The sequence below is a fragment of the Gopherus flavomarginatus genome, chromosome 3, assembly GCF_025201925.1.
Source record: "Gopherus flavomarginatus isolate rGopFla2 chromosome 3, rGopFla2.mat.asm, whole genome shotgun sequence".
NCBI classification, from domain to species: domain Eukaryota; kingdom Metazoa; phylum Chordata; order Testudines; family Testudinidae; genus Gopherus; species Gopherus flavomarginatus.
The window spans coordinates 259,927,790-259,945,158 of record NC_066619.1 but is presented as its reverse complement, the minus strand read 5'-3'; the positions used below and the strand labels follow the sequence as shown (position 1 = coordinate 259,945,158).

General features: G+C 41.7%; 1 protein-coding gene across 1 annotated transcript; it reads left to right on the top strand.

Annotated features, from left to right (window-relative positions):
- The first annotated feature begins 2,799 nt into the window (after window positions 1-2,799).
- Window positions 2,800-5,104, top strand: CYTL1 (cytokine like 1). Its single transcript, XM_050948123.1, has 4 exons — window positions 2,800-2,983; window positions 3,076-3,120; window positions 4,399-4,527; window positions 4,693-5,104. Exons 1-4 carry the CDS (start codon window positions 2,840-2,842, stop codon window positions 4,774-4,776), a joined length of 402 nt encoding a protein of 133 aa, XP_050804080.1. The 5' UTR covers window positions 2,800-2,839; the 3' UTR covers window positions 4,777-5,104.
- Window positions 5,105-17,369: the final 12,265 nt, after the last annotated feature.

Genomic DNA, 17,369 nt, shown 5'->3' with positions numbered 1-17,369 from the left:
GAAAAAAAAAGTGTCCGACTAAGGTCCCTATACTGGGCTGCCTGGATATGACCATGTTGGGAAGGGGAAGGGGTGCTTCTACACCAGGCAACTCCTGGCTCCTCTCCTCTCCTCTCCACCACCTTCAGCATGGAGGAGGGGAGTGGGTCAGGACTCTAGCTAGTCAAAGTCCCTTGGCAGGCTTGAGGGAGCAGAGAAGACATGGCTTTCATACCCATCCTCAAGTTTATGTCTACCAGGGCCATTAGTGCCCACTGGGAAATGCATTGGAACAATCTTTCTGGGTAGTCTGAGTGAAGTTACCTACTCAGTTTGGGAAGTTTTAAATAAAGCTGTGGCCTCTGCATTTAAACCTTCTTGTCATATCTATCTCTCATTGTTTCCATGTGCATGTGAAGTGCGCTTCGTTAGTTAGATTCGGTTCATTAGTCACACACTATTGTTTTCTGTTCTGATTAGACGAATAACTAAGAATTAAGTTTGAATGTCACATTTAGGAGTTTAAAGTTTTGCAAAATGTTCTCTTTTATTTAGCTTAAAACTTATTTCCATGAACATTCCTGCCACTAATCTCATTTACAGGAATATTCTCACAAAGTGGATGCAAGAGGGGCACAGAGACAGGTGGAGTGAACTTTATTTTTTCTTTGAGTATTTAATGGAAAATATTTTGATGTATTCGCTCAGCTCTAGCCACTCATTGTCAGCTCACCGAATGATTTTTTTCTTTCCGTTGTATTAGTCTACTCTGCAGCTGATTGGCAATCAAAACACTAAAATGCTATGAACATGTAAAGTACAATCTAAATGCAGTTAAGTATAACATGTTATTGTTAAGTATTATGGTAATCAAAATAGACATTTATGAAAAGGACCCATGTGCTTTTAAAAAATTCAAGCACCTGAGAAAAGGACAGTTGTTTCTTATAGATCTGGCTTCCATTTCTAGGTTAAGGGAAAAAATACAAAAGAAAGAGACCTGGGAAATATAGAGATTTTTGTTTTCCTGTAAAAATTGAGGTTGTAATACAGGGACATTGAGAGGGAAGAGAGTGTTGTGCTTAAAGCACTGATTAGGACTCAAGATCTGGGTTTGATTCCCATTTCCACCATGTTCTTCCAGTGTGACCTTTGCCAAGTCACTTAGGCCTGGCATTGCTGAGCGAAGCATGACAATGAGATTTCAAAATTTTTCTCATTCCACATTGGTATGAAAGATGCCTTTCAAACATTGTAACAGAAATCTCACAAAAGGGAGTATGCAAACAAACCAACCTGAGAATAGCCAATAACCTAGTGGTTTAGGCATTCAATGAGGATATGAAAGATTCAGGTTTGAATCCCTGCACTGCCTGATTTGGAGAAGGGATATGAACCTAGGTCTCCTACAGTCTAGTGGTTAGGAGTCATGCAAGATATCAGCTATTCTATGGTCTGTCGTTTATCATGAAAAGCGTTGAAAGGTCTTTTATATCACTGCAGAATGAGAAAAAAAATTTAAACCTCAAAAGTTTTCATGGGATGGTAAAAACATTTCTAATCCAACTGTAGGCCTAAGAGTGCAAGTCACTTTTGAAAATGGGATTTAGGCCTTGCATTATTAAGGGAACCAACTCCTAATTACCTTTAAAAATCTGGGCCCTGTGTTGGAGCAACCTGAAGGGTTATTAAATCACCGATTGTATTTGCTATGGGTTGTTAGTTTAATTTACTAGCATTTTAGTTCATTCAGGAACTATAGACATGATATTTTCTCTCTGTCAATCCCAGGAGAAATGCAGAGAGCAAAACCAACCATTGTATATCACCTTTGTGGACCTAACCAAAGCATTTGACACAGTCAGCAGAGCAGGTCTATTCACAATACTAGACGAGATAGGATGCCCACCAACCAAGAGCAACTGTCCAGTTTGAAGGGTCCACTTCGGACAGCTTTGAGAAGAAAAGCTGAGTAAAGCAAGGATGTGTTCTTGCCCCTACTCTCTTTGGAATCTTCTTCTCTGTAGTCTTGAACGGCACGTTTAAGGACATGAAAGATGTAGTGTATCCAGGGTTGGTGGACAGGAAACTCTTCAACCTGTCATGACTTAAATCATAGACTAAAGTCAAAAAAGGTACACTATCCCTTTACCATAAAGGGAAAGTGAAATGGAATCTGGTCCAGTGTTGGGAAGTTGAGATTAAAAAGAGAATATGTTTCATACTAGAGGTACTGAATATGTAGATACTGACAATAGAAATAGTGACTGCAACAAAAACAAACAAAACCCACTATACTCCCAGATTCAGCAACATCTCCAAGACCAGCAGAGGATGTGTGCCACTACAGCCATTTTCTATTCTAAATAATACAACAATATATGGCCCCCATCTTGCTAGCATTTAGACTTACAGAAACTTGTTTCTCTTTATGCATGCGAGCAGCCATACAATGAGACTACTTGTGTGCATAATGAGAAGCATGTGCCTAAATGGTTGCAGGAGCGGGGTCTGCAACTCCACAATAATCCTGTGTTGTTTATTACACATACTTGCGTTAGCCTTTAGATGGTTACTGGGTTGTTTTCTCTAGGGGATAAAGTGTACCAGTTGTGTTTGTTTGGTTATCCTCACTCCCTCCTTTCCCTGCTCCAGGGCAGGAAAGTGCTAGCAGCTTTGGCTCGCCGGTTGGCAGGAAATTTAAAACGGCAGTGAGCCGCTGTTTGGACCAACCCCAAAACATTTTTTTCCATTGATACAAGAGCCTATTTAAGGTGGGAGTCCACTTGTCAAACTTGGAGTCCACTGAAACTTATCAGTAGTTGTGAACCCATTAACATTTATTGACACACTCTCCACAATGAAGATGCTGCTGTGTTTTGTTGTTCTGCTCTCTGTTTTTCTGTTGATTAGTTCAGCTCCTCCAACCTGCTACTCAAGGATTCTGTCTTTGAGCAAAGAAATCATGGCATCATTTAAGAATTTACAGAACACTGACCCTGTGGTGAGTGGATCTAAAACACTACTTAGATTGTTGTTTTTGAAACAAAATCTCCCTAGGAAAAAAAATTGCAATATCTCTATTCTTTACTACAGGACCCCTGTGTGGAGATGCTGCCCAAGCTCTACTTGGACATACATGTAAGTTTACACTATTCTTTCTTTACAACCATGAATTAAAAGCAGCTAATGAAAAAAGTATGGGACCTACTCTGAGTATGGATTGTAGCTATTTTTTGAAATTTTATCTAGACTAGAGAGAAACAGTGAAAATCAGCACTGTAGGATCTCATTTAAAAAATGATGTTTTTCCTGAAGTTTTTCTTGTTTATAATTGTGGAAATGATTAAATCACCATTTTTAAGTGAGTAACATTTGTATATTTGTTGTAAAGGAATATTACCAGCAAGTAATGTATGCATGAGAATAGTGAAAAGGTCAAAAGCAGAATCAAGACCCTTTCGTCTTCTTTCCACATGTGGCATATCTAGCTCATTCAAATTGCTATTTCAATGAATGCAAGTGGGGGAGTGCATTGCTGAGTTTCTCTTTTTTAATCAGCTACCACTTCTTGAGCTCTCTGAATGTTTTCCATAGGAGACAAAAGAATGGCAGTGATAATAATAAATGCATGTCCATCCACCACAAAGGACGTGTGTGACATTCTTTTGTGCAAGCACCTTAAGTTCCAGTGCTAAGCAGTAGAATATGCTGTGTTATGCTTTCTTCACAAACAACTGGGAAAACCCCTTACATTTTGTTGGAGGCAGCATAATCTAATGAAGTCAGTAAAGGGCTGAGACCCAAGAACTCCTGGGTTTTATTCCCAGCTTTCCCATTGACTCATTGCATGGCAAAATGCAAGTAATTTAACTTCGGTGCCTCAGTTTCTCTTTTCAAAATGGGGACAGTAATAATTTATTCGCCTGCTTTACAGGAACATAGTGAAATTAGTTTACATTGTCAAGATACTGCACAAATGTTAAGTGCTATGAACAAAGTTCCACCTGACTCTTACACCTCTGTCCAGTGGGAGTGAGGCAATTGATGACAGAGAGGTCTTGGTTATTGTATATTGTAACAAACTGAGGTGCTCCTATCGAAAGAATAGACCAAATTCTCCTGCATATAATTCCACTAACACCAGAGGGTTTTGCTGGCATTATCCTCTACTAGAGAACATAAAAAGAAGCCAGCGATGGTATTGAACTATGAGAGCCAAGACCAGGGGTGGGGAGGTGTCTATGCAGTTACCAAAGAGAGCAGACAACCCTGTCATGAAATATTGATTGTTGTTTACATAATAAATGGTTTATTTAAAAACACATGTACATAGAGCTGGGAGTTGTGAATTCCCATGAAAGGGAATGGGTAGTGTATCCAAGCAGTTTTACAAATCACCCTTTCTATGCCTTGCAGAATTATTGTGTGTTGGCAAAACTCCGTAACTTTGTGGCATACCCTGCATGCCAAAGAGTGCCGCAAGTGAGTGCTCTGAAGGAAAAGATCCGGAGCCTGTACACCATTATGATCTCCTTCTGCAGGAGGGTATGTCAACGACCATACATTGCTACTAATACATCTGCTTCCAGCCAGATCCAATTGCCACTGACTTCAGTGGAGGTGGATCAGGGCCTAAACTTGATATTTTCCACTGCCTTCTGCCTCCCTACTGCCCATTTCTAACACTAATCATTACTCTTATTTCCCCAGGACTTAGTGTTCCTTACTGACGATTGTGAGGCTTTGGAAATCCCTATCTTGTTTCCGACTGATCCCTCTGTCATTCAGAGCTAAGAGAGTCAGACCACAGAAAGTACCTGCGATGGTTTAAAGGAAGCCAAGAGCCACCCCAAAATGCAGTCAACTACAACATTTACAACCTTGTTCTTTTTCAAGCACACCAGCCCTATTATCTCCGACCTACTCATGTTTCTCAGCCTTGGCAGGAAATGATCTGCATGCCTTACATACCTATCAAGCTGCTAGCGAAACTATGGTTAAAAAGCATTTTAGTCATTTGATGTTTTCAGTTTAGAGCGAGTTAGAAAGTATGTTTTGTTTGATCAGAAATTAAATGCTGGGTTTGTTACTCTTTCATGAATAACTACATTCACACCAAAAAAAAAAATTCATATTCTGACCTAATGGTTCCTCTCTCACTCGAAGTAGGCTTGCACTTGTCTATTTTTTCTAAAGCAATTGGTAAAAGAGTGTTAGTCTGTAGCCACAGACATCTCTGTACTTGTACAGTTTATGTACATGTATGTTGATATCTTTTAGGATCTACCTTGCATGTATAGAAAGTAACCCTTTAGTCAGTGGAAATCTCAGTGAAAAACTAAATTAAAAAACACACCCTTCTACCCAGAAGAGTCAGCATCACATCAGGTCCATTTCACGTACACACTGAAAGATATCACCCCTCTAGTTTCTTTTTCCACAATCACCCTATAACTTGATTTTTTTCAGCAGGAGCAGTCTTCAGCCTTGTTTCCATGGCAATGCAGATGTTTCTGTGCTTAGAAATGTCATCAAATATGTTTTTAAACATTTTAAGAAACACCCATTTTAAATGCTAACTTTATTAGTACTACTAGATGAATATTCATTTTTAATTCAGTTTCTGTTACAAAAATTTAGCTTGGTGAGAGCAGTTCAGGAAGCTTATTCAGAACTGAGTGATAATTGAGTCATAGAAATTATTATATCCATATATATATATGGATATAATAAAGAGCAAGACTGGAAACTCCATGAAAGCATCCCATCTAGTACGAGGGCTTTGTGGCCCTGAAATGTGTACAAGGAGTGAAGCCCTCCCCCCTTCAACCTTGGAGATTCTGGGGACCTACTTAGAAGAAACTCTGAGACCCATGGAAGTGGCAACTATACACATAGATGGCTCCTTCCTCTACTCTGTGCTGCTGGTTCCTCCTTCACGAGCCTTGATGCTGGTGGTTGGGGTGTTGTTCTCAGGTATTACCAACTCTCATGATTTTAAATGGCCAATCTCAGTGTCTGGTGTTTTCTGACAGCCCCAACTCCTGGAGACATGTGATTGTCTTTAAATAAAAGTTGAGATTCTCACATAGAAGTTTCTAGGCCCCTCCTGGCTGCAGTGAAAAGCTTGGAACCATGAACCCCAAAGGCTCACAAGTTATCAGGCAACTAAAAAGAACCCCTAAATTTTCTTTTTTTTTTTTAAATGTCAAGGTTTAAGGGACAGGAAAGAGCTGACATATTTTTGGAACATTTGGGGTTACCCAATACCACAGAAACTATAGTCTTCTCAGCTGTGGCATGCAGCACTTGGTTCTGATCAGGGAAGAGGGGCCATTAGAATTCTTCAGCTGCCTCTCACAGATTTACATATCATCAATAGCAGCTGCTCCACAAAGTTGGATCACATTATGGCTGCTCATGAACAGGGCCACAGTTGTGCATGGAGTTCTTGGGGAGATGGGTTGCATCTATTGGATTAGCTTCTGAGGAGGGAGAATGTTCTAGTGTTTAGAGAAAGGAACTGGAATCAAGACTTCTACATAATGTTCCAACACAGATCTTTGTGTGACTTTGGACAAGCCAGTGTAACTTCTCTGTGCCTCATTTTACTCATCTCTAAAATTAGTATATTTTCCTACCTGATAGGAGTGCTCTGAGTTTAATTAAAAGAACATGATATTTTCAGAAAGGCAAAGTATTGACATATAAATCTAAAATTACCATATAGATTAATGAAGATCTAAGCAGAAACAAAATATGCCTGCAGAAATCAAAATGAGCTTGAGAATTCCAATAAAAACACATTGCCATAAGCAAGAACGACTAACTCCTTTGCTTGAAAAATAAGTTTGACCTTGACTCTATTCAGGTGTGTATTATTTACATCTCAGCAGTCCCATGTGTTCTGAATATGAGAGTTATTTGAAAGCAACCCCAAGAACTTCTGTTACCCCAGAATATCTTGTTAGACTGCATGAAATTAAGGGCCAGTAAAACACCAAGTCAGAGATGTAAAATGAGCAAAATGAGAGTGAGAAGGTCTCCCTCCACCTTCATATTCTGATCTCAGCCTCTTCCAATTTCTGGATGATCTGCAAATCTCTATATAGAAAGGCATCTATAATACCCCAAGGCCTTGTCTACACTAGAGAAATACAATGTGCTAACCACCATTTAATTCCTCTGCCATGCCTGGAATACACCCCCATCTCTCACCATGTCCACATGCATTCCCCAAATTTCTCCTAACAGTGCACAGGCATCCACCCAACCATTTGGTTTAACTTTGCTTCCAAACAAGGCTTACCACCACCATGTGATCTTCAACTGGTGCACTGCCTAGTGGTGCAAATAGTCCTTCTCCAACCATACCATAGTGAGCTGATCACTGCTTAGGTTGTTTGCCCAGTGTGTTTTCTGCTCAAGCCACTTCCCTCCATGGCAAGTGCAATATAACCCTTAGAACTCAATTGTAAGCAATTTGCCAGCCTCAACTTTGATAGCACTGACCTAAGGTCAACTCCTTTAGCAGCAAGTGTGTTTCAGAAGCATGCTGGCAGCAGGCCAGGCAGAGCACAAGTACTGATGTCTCTCTGGGGCAACCAAGAAATCAAGTCACAGCTGAACTCTGCTAGAAAAAAACTTCATCTTTAATTAAACTGTCTGAGCACTTGGACATTTGGTTTAGCAAACAGTGCTGGGGAAATATTAATGGCCTTACAATGCAACACAACAAGGCCCCTGATAATAATAGCCAATCCTGGGCAGAGGGGCAAACCTGCTCATTTTGGGAAGACCTGGACTTGACCTTCTATGCAGCCTGATGTGCTTCTAGACACTATAGATGCTCCCTGTACTGCAAGCTGAGGGATGAGGAAAGGGCAGAGGAGAAGGTTTGCTCCATAGTCCAGGCACACCATCAACGAGGCGCTAGGTTCAACTCAGACTTTATCATGTCTCAAATGCTATCTTTAATGGAAAAAAATTCTGAAAGCAGAGCTAGTGCTTACATTTCACAGCAACATATAGTGCTCCAGTTCACCCCAGTGAGATTCATGGGTGGGTAAAGCACCATGAGAAAGATGCACAGGCATCTCTCTTCTTTGATCCTGAAAAGCACCCTCCACTGAGACCTGTGGAGGGGTAAGGAGCAGAGACTGGGCAGGAATTAGGGAGACACATTGGGCCATCCTTTTAGTTGCTGTGCACCTCATGTAGTCATTTTACATGAGCGCAAAGCAAGTGTAAAATGCTACGAAGTTCTATTGGTAGCAATATATGTTCACTTTGCATCAGTGTACAATGACTGCAAAAGGTGCAGAGCCATGAAGTACCCAGTTCATTGTCTGCTCACTCGCTTTGTGGAAAAAGTAAAAGTAATAAATCCTCGGGCGAGATCTTTCCCTGGATCTCCTCTGCATGCAGCAAACCCCCATGCAAGATCACTCTGTAGGATAGCCATGGGCAAAGAAAGTAGTGCCATAGCGATAGGGTGTGGATGGGGATGCCCAAGATACGGCAGAAGAACACTGCCCACCTTTGGAGACATCTTGAGTTCTCCTGTCCCGTGCCATCTCTCTCAGTCAATTTTCTCCACTGGGGAAAGCTTTGTTTTAATCATGTTGTTGTTGCTTCCTTAATTGGTCTCCCTCCTTACACTTAGTCCTAATTAAAGCTGGTCTGTGAATGTGGGGCTGGAGGCTGAAGCAAAATTGTTCAAAAACATTTAATTTTCATTTTTTGGCAACATTGTTTATTCTGAAAAATGCTCCAATCAGCTTAATTTCCAATTCTCTAGAAAACCCCACCCTATGGTTTGTTGTTCAAGAGGCTAATGTTTGCCTAACTCCCCATCCATTGGGCTCAATGCAGAGAGTTAGGCCAATGCTGGGTGCTTTGAAAATCCCACCCACATCCTTAACAATAACTGAGTAGAAATGATGCTCTTATTTTTCGTTTGAATCCAAGAAAACTGGAGGTACAAACTGTTTGGTTGGTCTGATGGGGATTTGCTGATACAGAACACAGACCATGTTCACCCATATGCAATTCCACTGAAATGAACAGCATTAGACTAGAGAGAAATTTGACCTGGTGTGTTTTAATCCCTTGTATTACTATTTCTTTTTATATGAATTTGTCCAAACTACATATAACCATGGTCTCCATTCCCCTGTGTGTATGACGTCTCTGGGCAGTGCAAACACAAGGACATGAGTTAGCTTTTTCAAATGCTTTGCTAAAGCTCCAAGAGTATAGATTTGAATGTTAGGCCATGGCTACACTAGAGAGTTGCAGCACTGGGGAGGGGGTTACAGCGCTGCAACTTAGGATGTGGCCACACTTGCAAAGCACGGCCAGGGCTGCAAATCCCTGATTGCAGCGCTGGCTGTACACCCGGTCGAGCATCGGGTGTAGCGATTCCTGCGCTGGTGATCCAGCGCTGGTCAGCAAGTGTGGACCCCACCAGCGCTTTTATTGACCTCTGGGGTATAAGGAGGTATCCCAGAATTCCTGTCCACAACAAACCGGAAGAAAGGAGGAGCAAGGAGGAGCTCGGAGTTCAGCCAAACTGCTTATTTAAAATACAAACACAGCTCCTGTTTGTTGAGCGAGTGGAGGCAGGCAGGGGAATTACTTTGGAATGTTCACAGCTGTTTGCTTGAAGAGAGAAACAGCACGCTCACACGGCAGAGTGGGAGGGGGAAGTCCATGTTGAGCAGATGCTTATCTGGTCTGACGGCTATTTAGGAGTGCATAATTTGCATTTAGTGAATGAGAGAGGGGTGGGGGAAGGGGTCAGAACTTTTAAAATGATTGAAGGTAGGCACTGTGTGTCTTCCAGTCCTTAGAACTTGCAAGGTAGGGAGCTGAGAACAGTGTCAGCTCCAAAAATCCAATCTCTCTGTCTCTCCCACGCTCCCTGTCACATTCCACCCCACCCCCCTCTTTTGAAAAGCACGTTGCAGCCACTTGAATGCTGGGATAGCTGCCCACAATGCACCACTCCCAACAGCACTGCAAATACTGCAAATGTGGCCACACTGCAGCGCTGGCAGCTGTCAGTGTGGCCACACTGCAGCGCTGGCCCTACACAGCTGTACGAACACAGCTGTAACTACCAGCGCTGCAGAACTGTAAGTGTAGCCATGGCCTTACTTAGCAAATATTTACCCACTATGGTTATCTACACATCCCTGTCCCTGCCCCCCAAAATGTTTTAGAGCGGTAGTAAGCTGCTCAATGCAGATCCAAACACCAAAGAACGAGCACCACGTTTACTTGCAAAAACTCTTGGACTAACCTACTTTCTCCCCTTAGAGTCACAGTAAACAGCAACCCTAAATTACTGCCCTAAACTGCATTGCCAGCTGGCCAGAAAAATTCAAACTGTAAGGGAACTGCTGCTATCTTTCTAAGCCAAAGACAAAGTGTTGTCTACCCATGCCCAGAATAAGATAGTGATCTCATGAAAACAAATTTTCTTTATCTTCTGTGCCTGTGTCCATGTTAAAAGCCTCAGTTCAGAAGAAAAGCACACCCTTGGGTGATGTCATATAGCAGTTAAAAAAGATAAGATCTGAAAATAAAGCCAATAAAAAAAAATCTTTCCAACAAATTTTTGTCTAGACATCCTTTTTTATCTTTGTGCTTCTCAAAAGAGAATGTGCTTAGATTATTTTTACGATGATTTTGAGTCCTAACAAGCAGGAAAATTAAGAGAATCCCTCCCTATATATTTTCTGAAGAATGGGAAGTTGTGTTTTATTGGATCTCATAATTTAGAACAAATATTTGTTCTATCAAGGCATAGAGCATAAGTTTACATTACAAAAAAGTGTCCCTTTTGAAGAATCTGGACCCATTCCTATACTTCAGAGTGATGTTTGCTAACATATGCAGGAAATATTCTATACATAGGACTAAGGTATACCTTAACATGTGGAGCATGCTTACATCTACATTTGGAGCTTGGGGTGTGATTATTAGCTTGCGAAAGCACTCTAGCTAGCTGTCATTGAGCTAGTGCCATAAAAATAGTAGAGTAGCCAGGGTATCACGGGCAGCAGCAGCAAGTGGTGGCACTGGCTAGCCATGCCATGCACAAATCTGCCTGAGCCCCAGGGGTATGTACATGAAGCAGCTAGCCTGTGCTGCTGCTTGCCACAGCCTGTGCTACCCCGCTACACTATCATTTTTAGCACCCTAACTCAAAGAGAGCTTGTACATTGGCCAAACCGGACAGTCTCTACGCAAAAGAATAAATGGATATAAATCAAATGTCAAGAATTATAACATTCAAAAACTAGTCGGAGAACACTTCAATCACCCTGGTCACTCAATTACAGACCTCAAAGTTGCAATACTTCAACAACAAAAAAAACTTCAAAAACAGACTCCAACGAGAAACTGCAGAATTGGAATTAATTTGTAAACTGGACACCATTAAATTAGGCTTGAATAAAGACTGGGAGTGGATGGGTCATTACACAAAGTAAAACCTATTTCCCCATGCTATTTTTTTCCCTACTGTTACTCACACTTTCTTGTCAACTGTTGGAAATGGGCCATCCTGATTATCACTACAAAAGTTTTTTGTCCTCCTGCTGATAATAGCCCACCTTAATTGATTACTGGTTATAGTTAGTATGGAAGCTCTCATTTTTTCACATCCTCTGTGTAAATATATATCTTCTTACTTCATTGTCCACTGCATGCATCCAATGAAGTCAGTTTAAGCTCACAAAAGCTTATGCCCAAATAAATGTGTTAGTCTAAGGTGTCACAAGGACTCCTTGTTCTTTTTACAAGTTCAGTAGCTGCTCCCACTATTATGGGGCCTGATCCAAAATGCACTGAAGTCAATGTGAATTTTCCTTTGACTTTGGATCAGAGTCATACTGCAGAGGCTATATACTTCACGTATTCTATCAGGCTACTACAGGATTATCTTACACCACGGGAAACAAGCCCAACTGAGGGAAGATGCTTTTTTCTGAAAGGCTTATATTGTCTTGTTTACAGGGTAGAGACCAGGGAAAGGAGGAAGAGAGCTTTTTTTTTTTTTAATCCTGACCACAGATTATAGATTTAGGGCTCATTCATTCACTATCCCCACTGAATCATAGTGGCAGCTCCACCTAGCTTTACCACCTCCAGGGGAAGCTCTCTGCAACAGTTTCTTCCTCTGTGAAATTCAGATGTCATTTGCCTCATAAGGGTGAGAGTTAATTAGCTATTTTAAAGGGTATGCAAGTGTGAAACACCAGCACAGTGTTATCTTGGGGCATCTTCTCATCCCATCTTTGTGTTCTAGGTTTGTACAAGGTGCTGTACAATCAGGTCTATCATAAACAGATAGTTAAGGGTTAATGTCTCTTTTACTTGTAAAGGGTTAACAAACAGGGAACCCAACACCTGACCAGAGGACCAATCAGGGAAGAAGATACTTTCAAGTCTCAGTGGAGGGAAGCCTTTGTTTGTGTTTTTTGGGTTTGATTTTGTTCTCTCTGGGTGCTGGAAGGGACTAGACGTGCAACCAGGTTTCTTGCCAATCTCCCTGCTACAGTCTCTTATATATTCAGAATAGTGAGTATCTAGTAAGGAACAGGCGGTTATAGTCTTTTTAATTGGTTCTTTATTTGCAAATGTGTATCTGGCTGGTAGAGTTTTAATGTGTATTTGGCTGGAAGTATTTCAAATTGTGTTTCTGCTGGAAGAGGCTTTTTCTCCAATTTCTATAAGCTGACAGACCCTGTAACTTTTACCATCTAAATTACAAAGATAAAAAGAAAAAAAAGGTAAAAGTTATTAAAAGTTTTGCTTTTAAGACCTCTCTGATTTTTTCCCCTTGTTGAGGCTCAAGGGAATTGAGTTTGTACTTAACAGGGAAAAAAGGGAAGGGAGGGGAGAGGGGTGGAATCCCTTTGTTTTAGGTTCACGAAGCTTAAATCTGTATTGCCTCTGGGTGAGGGAGAAGGGGAGGGGGGAAGAAACATTCTTCCCTGTTCTAAGTTCAAGGGGTTTGAATCACAGTAATCTTCCAGGGTAACCCAGGGAGGGAAGCCTAGGAAAGGCACTGGTGAGGGAAAGAGTTTACTTTACTTGTGTAAAGATCTAGGGGGTCTGGGTCTTGGGGGTCCCCAGGGAAGGTTTTGGGGGGACCAGAGTGTATCAGGCACTGGAATTCCTGATTGGTGGCAGAGCTACAGGTTCTAAGCTGGTAATTGAGCTTAGAGGAATTCATGCTGGTGCCCCAATTTTTGGACTCAAGGTTCAGATTGGGGAAAGATACTATGACAAGGTCTTTAACCATGTGGCTGCTGCAATACAAATAATAAAGGCTTGGTTACTTTTGGGGGGAGGGGGCAGAGGGAGACAGCACCACACTAAGGGCACAATTCTTCCTGGACCTTCCAGGGATGCTGGGGGCACATGCACACTGCTACAGCTCTTCAGGGCTGGACGATGCTCACCACATTGTGTTGGGCCTAATCTCTGGCCCTTTCTCCAGTACAGCCCTGTGACAAACTGGTTCTATACAGTTATTAAGGCATGAAGAGCTGAAGAACAAGTCAAGGCTACTTTTTTTAGAAGGAACATTTCTGCTTCCTCTTGCAGTAGGCGGGAGTTGAAATATGATGTTAAAATGGAACAGAGTATGGCACATATTTGAGATAAGCAACATCACCACCATGTTTTCTAGGCATGGTGGCAACAGGCCAAATCTTGAACCTTACCAGTCTATAATAAAGCAAATTATATATATAGAACCTTTTATCCTAAAGGAGCCCAAAAGTGCTTTATGAATTACTGTAGCACCTACAAGGCTCATTTATAGCTCAGGATTCCATTGTGCAAGGTGTTGTATAAAAACAAAGACAATCCCCAAGGAGCTTACAACACCACCATTTCATTTAGCTGTATCCAAGTGGCATTCAACATCACATAGTGCAGCACTGTGGGAGAGGGGAGATTTTGGCTACAGACATGAAGACAAATCCTACCATTCATGGGATCTTTGAGAATCCTGCAGAGTGACAGGAACTCAGTGCCAGACCCTCCACTAGTGTAAATGCCCCAGCTCCATTTACCTCAGCAGGAGCTGTTGGGTGCTCAGCAGCTTTGAAAACCAGGCTACTTATCAAGCAGCCTGACTTTAGGCACTTATGTTTTTTTTAAATCTTGGCCTTGTGCAGTGATGTACACAGGCAAGGATGCCTCACTAATCTCAACAGTGATCAGCTGCAGCATGTGTTGGATTCCATTATTCTTTGCTGAGGATAACTAAAGGTTAGCATGGGGTATATCATCCACCTACTTTTTAAAAAATAATCCAGGCAAAAGAAAGAGTTTTCTTTTACTGAGAAAAGAAGAAGCTCTTGTGTGGCATCATATTTGTTACCTAATCTTCCTGATTAATTATGACTGTGTCAATTATTCCCCAGAGTTCTTCATGCCAGGCATCTTGAAATGGCACATCCTGCCCATTCTTCATCCAGGACAGGTGGTAGGAAGAAAAAAGGGCAATACAAGAACATTGTGTCATCTTGTTTACTCAGCTGAAGTCCTGCAGCAAATGCTTTTCTTTATGTAACACAAGGATGTGAGCCAATAGTTTTCCTCCACCTTCTTTGATTTAAAAAAAAAGAATCCATTTCAACCAAATGTCTGTCATCACTAAAAGATTCATGCCTAGGGTAAAGTTATGCAAATGGAATGATTCTAATCGTTACTACCTTGAAAAGGAGACTCACAGAGATGTACTCAAGAAAGTCTATTAAAAAGCATAATTATGTTAAGTTTTTTCAACCATCTCTTTATACATCAAGAACAACTACTTTTCACATATATAGAATTTCATCAGTATGGTACAAAACTAGGCAAGTAGCTAGGCAGATAGAGAGGAGATCTCAAAGTGCATTACATACTACAAGGTGAAACTAATTGTACTTCAGAATTAAGAAAAAGAGCTGCAGAGAAGTTGACACCTGAGGGCTTGTCTACACTTGTGCTACAGCGGTGGAGCCACAGCTGAGCTGCCGTAGCACTTCAGTGTAAACACTATCCAAGCTGAGGGAGGAATTCGGCTGTTAGCATAGGTAACCCCCTCAGAGGAGGTAGACTGGAAGAATTCTTCCATTGACCTAGTGTTATCTACACTGGGAGATAGGTTGACTTAACTACACTGCCTAGAGGTATGGATTTTTCACACCCCTGAGTGATGTAGGTATGCCACCATAAGCGCCAAGGGTAGACAAGACCTACATTTGAAAATTTTAGTTTTTAGATACAAATTATTCTTCTTGTTTAGTAACTTAAATATGGTTTTATGGACCTAACTATGAATGTTGTGGCATAAATGACTTGCCTAAGGTCACACAGCAAGTTACTGGCAGAGCCAGGAGTAGAACGGTGTCATGTTCTTACTATTACCTTTACTTATTCTCCCTAAAAGAGGGAGGACTATGTGAAAGTAGAATGAATTATATTGTAAAAATAAGAACGGATTAAAGAAATGTATGTTCCTTTAAGAAGAAATAAGGAATGTTGAAATATAGTTGTCAGGAAGAGAAACATTAAGGTATGAAACAATGGGTCCACTTAAGCTAATGGTGGGACATTAACCGGAGATCGGTAATAGTAAGGAAATAGGAGTACTTGTGGTACTCCTGTTCTTTTTGCGGATACAGAATAACAGGGCTGCTACTCTGAAACCTGTCAGTAAGGAAATGATATGCATGTCTAGCCCAGGTAAAGTTATTAGATTCTGCTTCCTTTGTTATCTTGTTAAGTTCATGCCCTTTTAGCTGTATAAATAAGATAGTTCGTGTCTTATATGGTGCTCACATTATCTGGGTGTATTAGCAGAGCACTTTGCTAATAAAACAGAGTGGTCTGACAAATTGTGACTCCTGGGTCTAACTTTGACAATCATCACTCTGGTTACTTAGACACATCCAGTGTTTTTCACACTGCACTGGGGCTGATTAATGTTGCATTGCATTTACTCCATATCAAATTTCTCTACCAGCCCATAGGTCACATGTTCCCAGTCAGACATGATGGCCCCAGTTCATGTGAGTTTGTGAGAAGCAGGAGCAGGACCTAATGGTCATGGTAGGGGCGGCTCCAGGCCCCAACACGCCAAGTGCGTGCTTGGGGCGGCATGCCGCGGGGGGCACTCTGCCGGTCGCCAGGAGGGTGGCAGGCAGGGTGACTGTGGCAGCATGCCTGCAGAGGGTCCACTGGTCCCACGACTTCGGTGGCCTGGTGAGCAGCAGAGCACCTCTCGCGGCATGACACCATGCTTAGGGCGGCAAAATGTCTAGAGCTGCCCCTGGGTCATGGTAGAAAACATTTTGCTCATTTGACTTCTCAGTGAACAGCATCCAAATTTTAGCAGCAAACAGCAGCTTCAGAATAGTCGCAGATCTCTGGAGAGGAGAAATATTGCCTGTCAGAGTTTCCTGGGAGTCTGTGGATGCACAACATTCAAATGAAACACTGCTGGTCTGCAGATCCAAGTCAAAATCTGACACCAGCACTCAGATGGTAGAAGGAAACAACTACCCAAGGCTTTGGCTGTCTGCAGTCTAGCAGTGAGCTTGATTGGACAGTAAGGGCCTGGGTCTCCTTTGCCTTGCCTGTGTAATTCAATAACTCCATGAAGTCACAGGGGAACAACTGATGTAATTGTAAATTAGAGAACAAGCAGACTCAGGGAATGTAGTGAAGATACAAGATGGGGTGGATGGAGGGGCATGGGAGATACATACACAAGCAGCTTCACTCATGGCATTAGAGTTAGATTTTCATCTTGTCTCTTAATGCCTGATCATTTATTTTTATGTAACAAGCCAGTTTTTTGTTGCAGAGAGGTTATAGGATCAGAAGATCTCTCTTAAAAGTATTACGGAATAGGAACACTTGAGCCATTGAATTATGCAAGAGTCTGCCACAGTAAATGATAAACAAATGTTGGCTTCAGTCTCAGTGGTTGATGGTTGTTTACATCACAGCCTAATCTGCAGTGCGTGGAGATCTATTCTCATTGGGATCTTTTGGATATTCTGGTACTTTGGTTCTGCTGCCTTCTGTTGTGGAGGAAAAATCTGACATCTGAGAAAGATGAGCAAAAGCTACTAAGCCTCTTCCACACCCACTGAAATCAAGTGCTGAACACTTTGTAAAATTCAGCCTCCCCCTACATGAACTTATGCATATTAGAGGTATAAGAAGTCCTGGTAGTTCATTTTGTGCCATTGGGCATTGGCACAACTCATAGTAGGGGTTGATTCAGAGCTGCTTCGCCTTATGGACACATTCTGCATTGCAGAACTCCTGAGCATACAGAAACTGGATGTCACCTCTTGGTTCCCATT

Bases quoted from the DNA above. Each gene is read 5' to 3' on its own strand.
- CYTL1 (XM_050948123.1), top strand. From the start codon at position 2,840: ATGAAGATGCTGCTGTGTTTTGTTGTTCTGCTCTCTGTTTTTCTGTTG. The intron at 3,121-4,398 runs GTAAGTTTACAC...TATGCCTTGCAG, and splicing joins AGCTCTACTTGGACATACAT to AATTATTGTGTGTTGGCAAA. The intron at 4,528-4,692 runs GTATGTCAACGA...TTATTTCCCCAG, and splicing joins TGATCTCCTTCTGCAGGAGG to GACTTAGTGTTCCTTACTGA.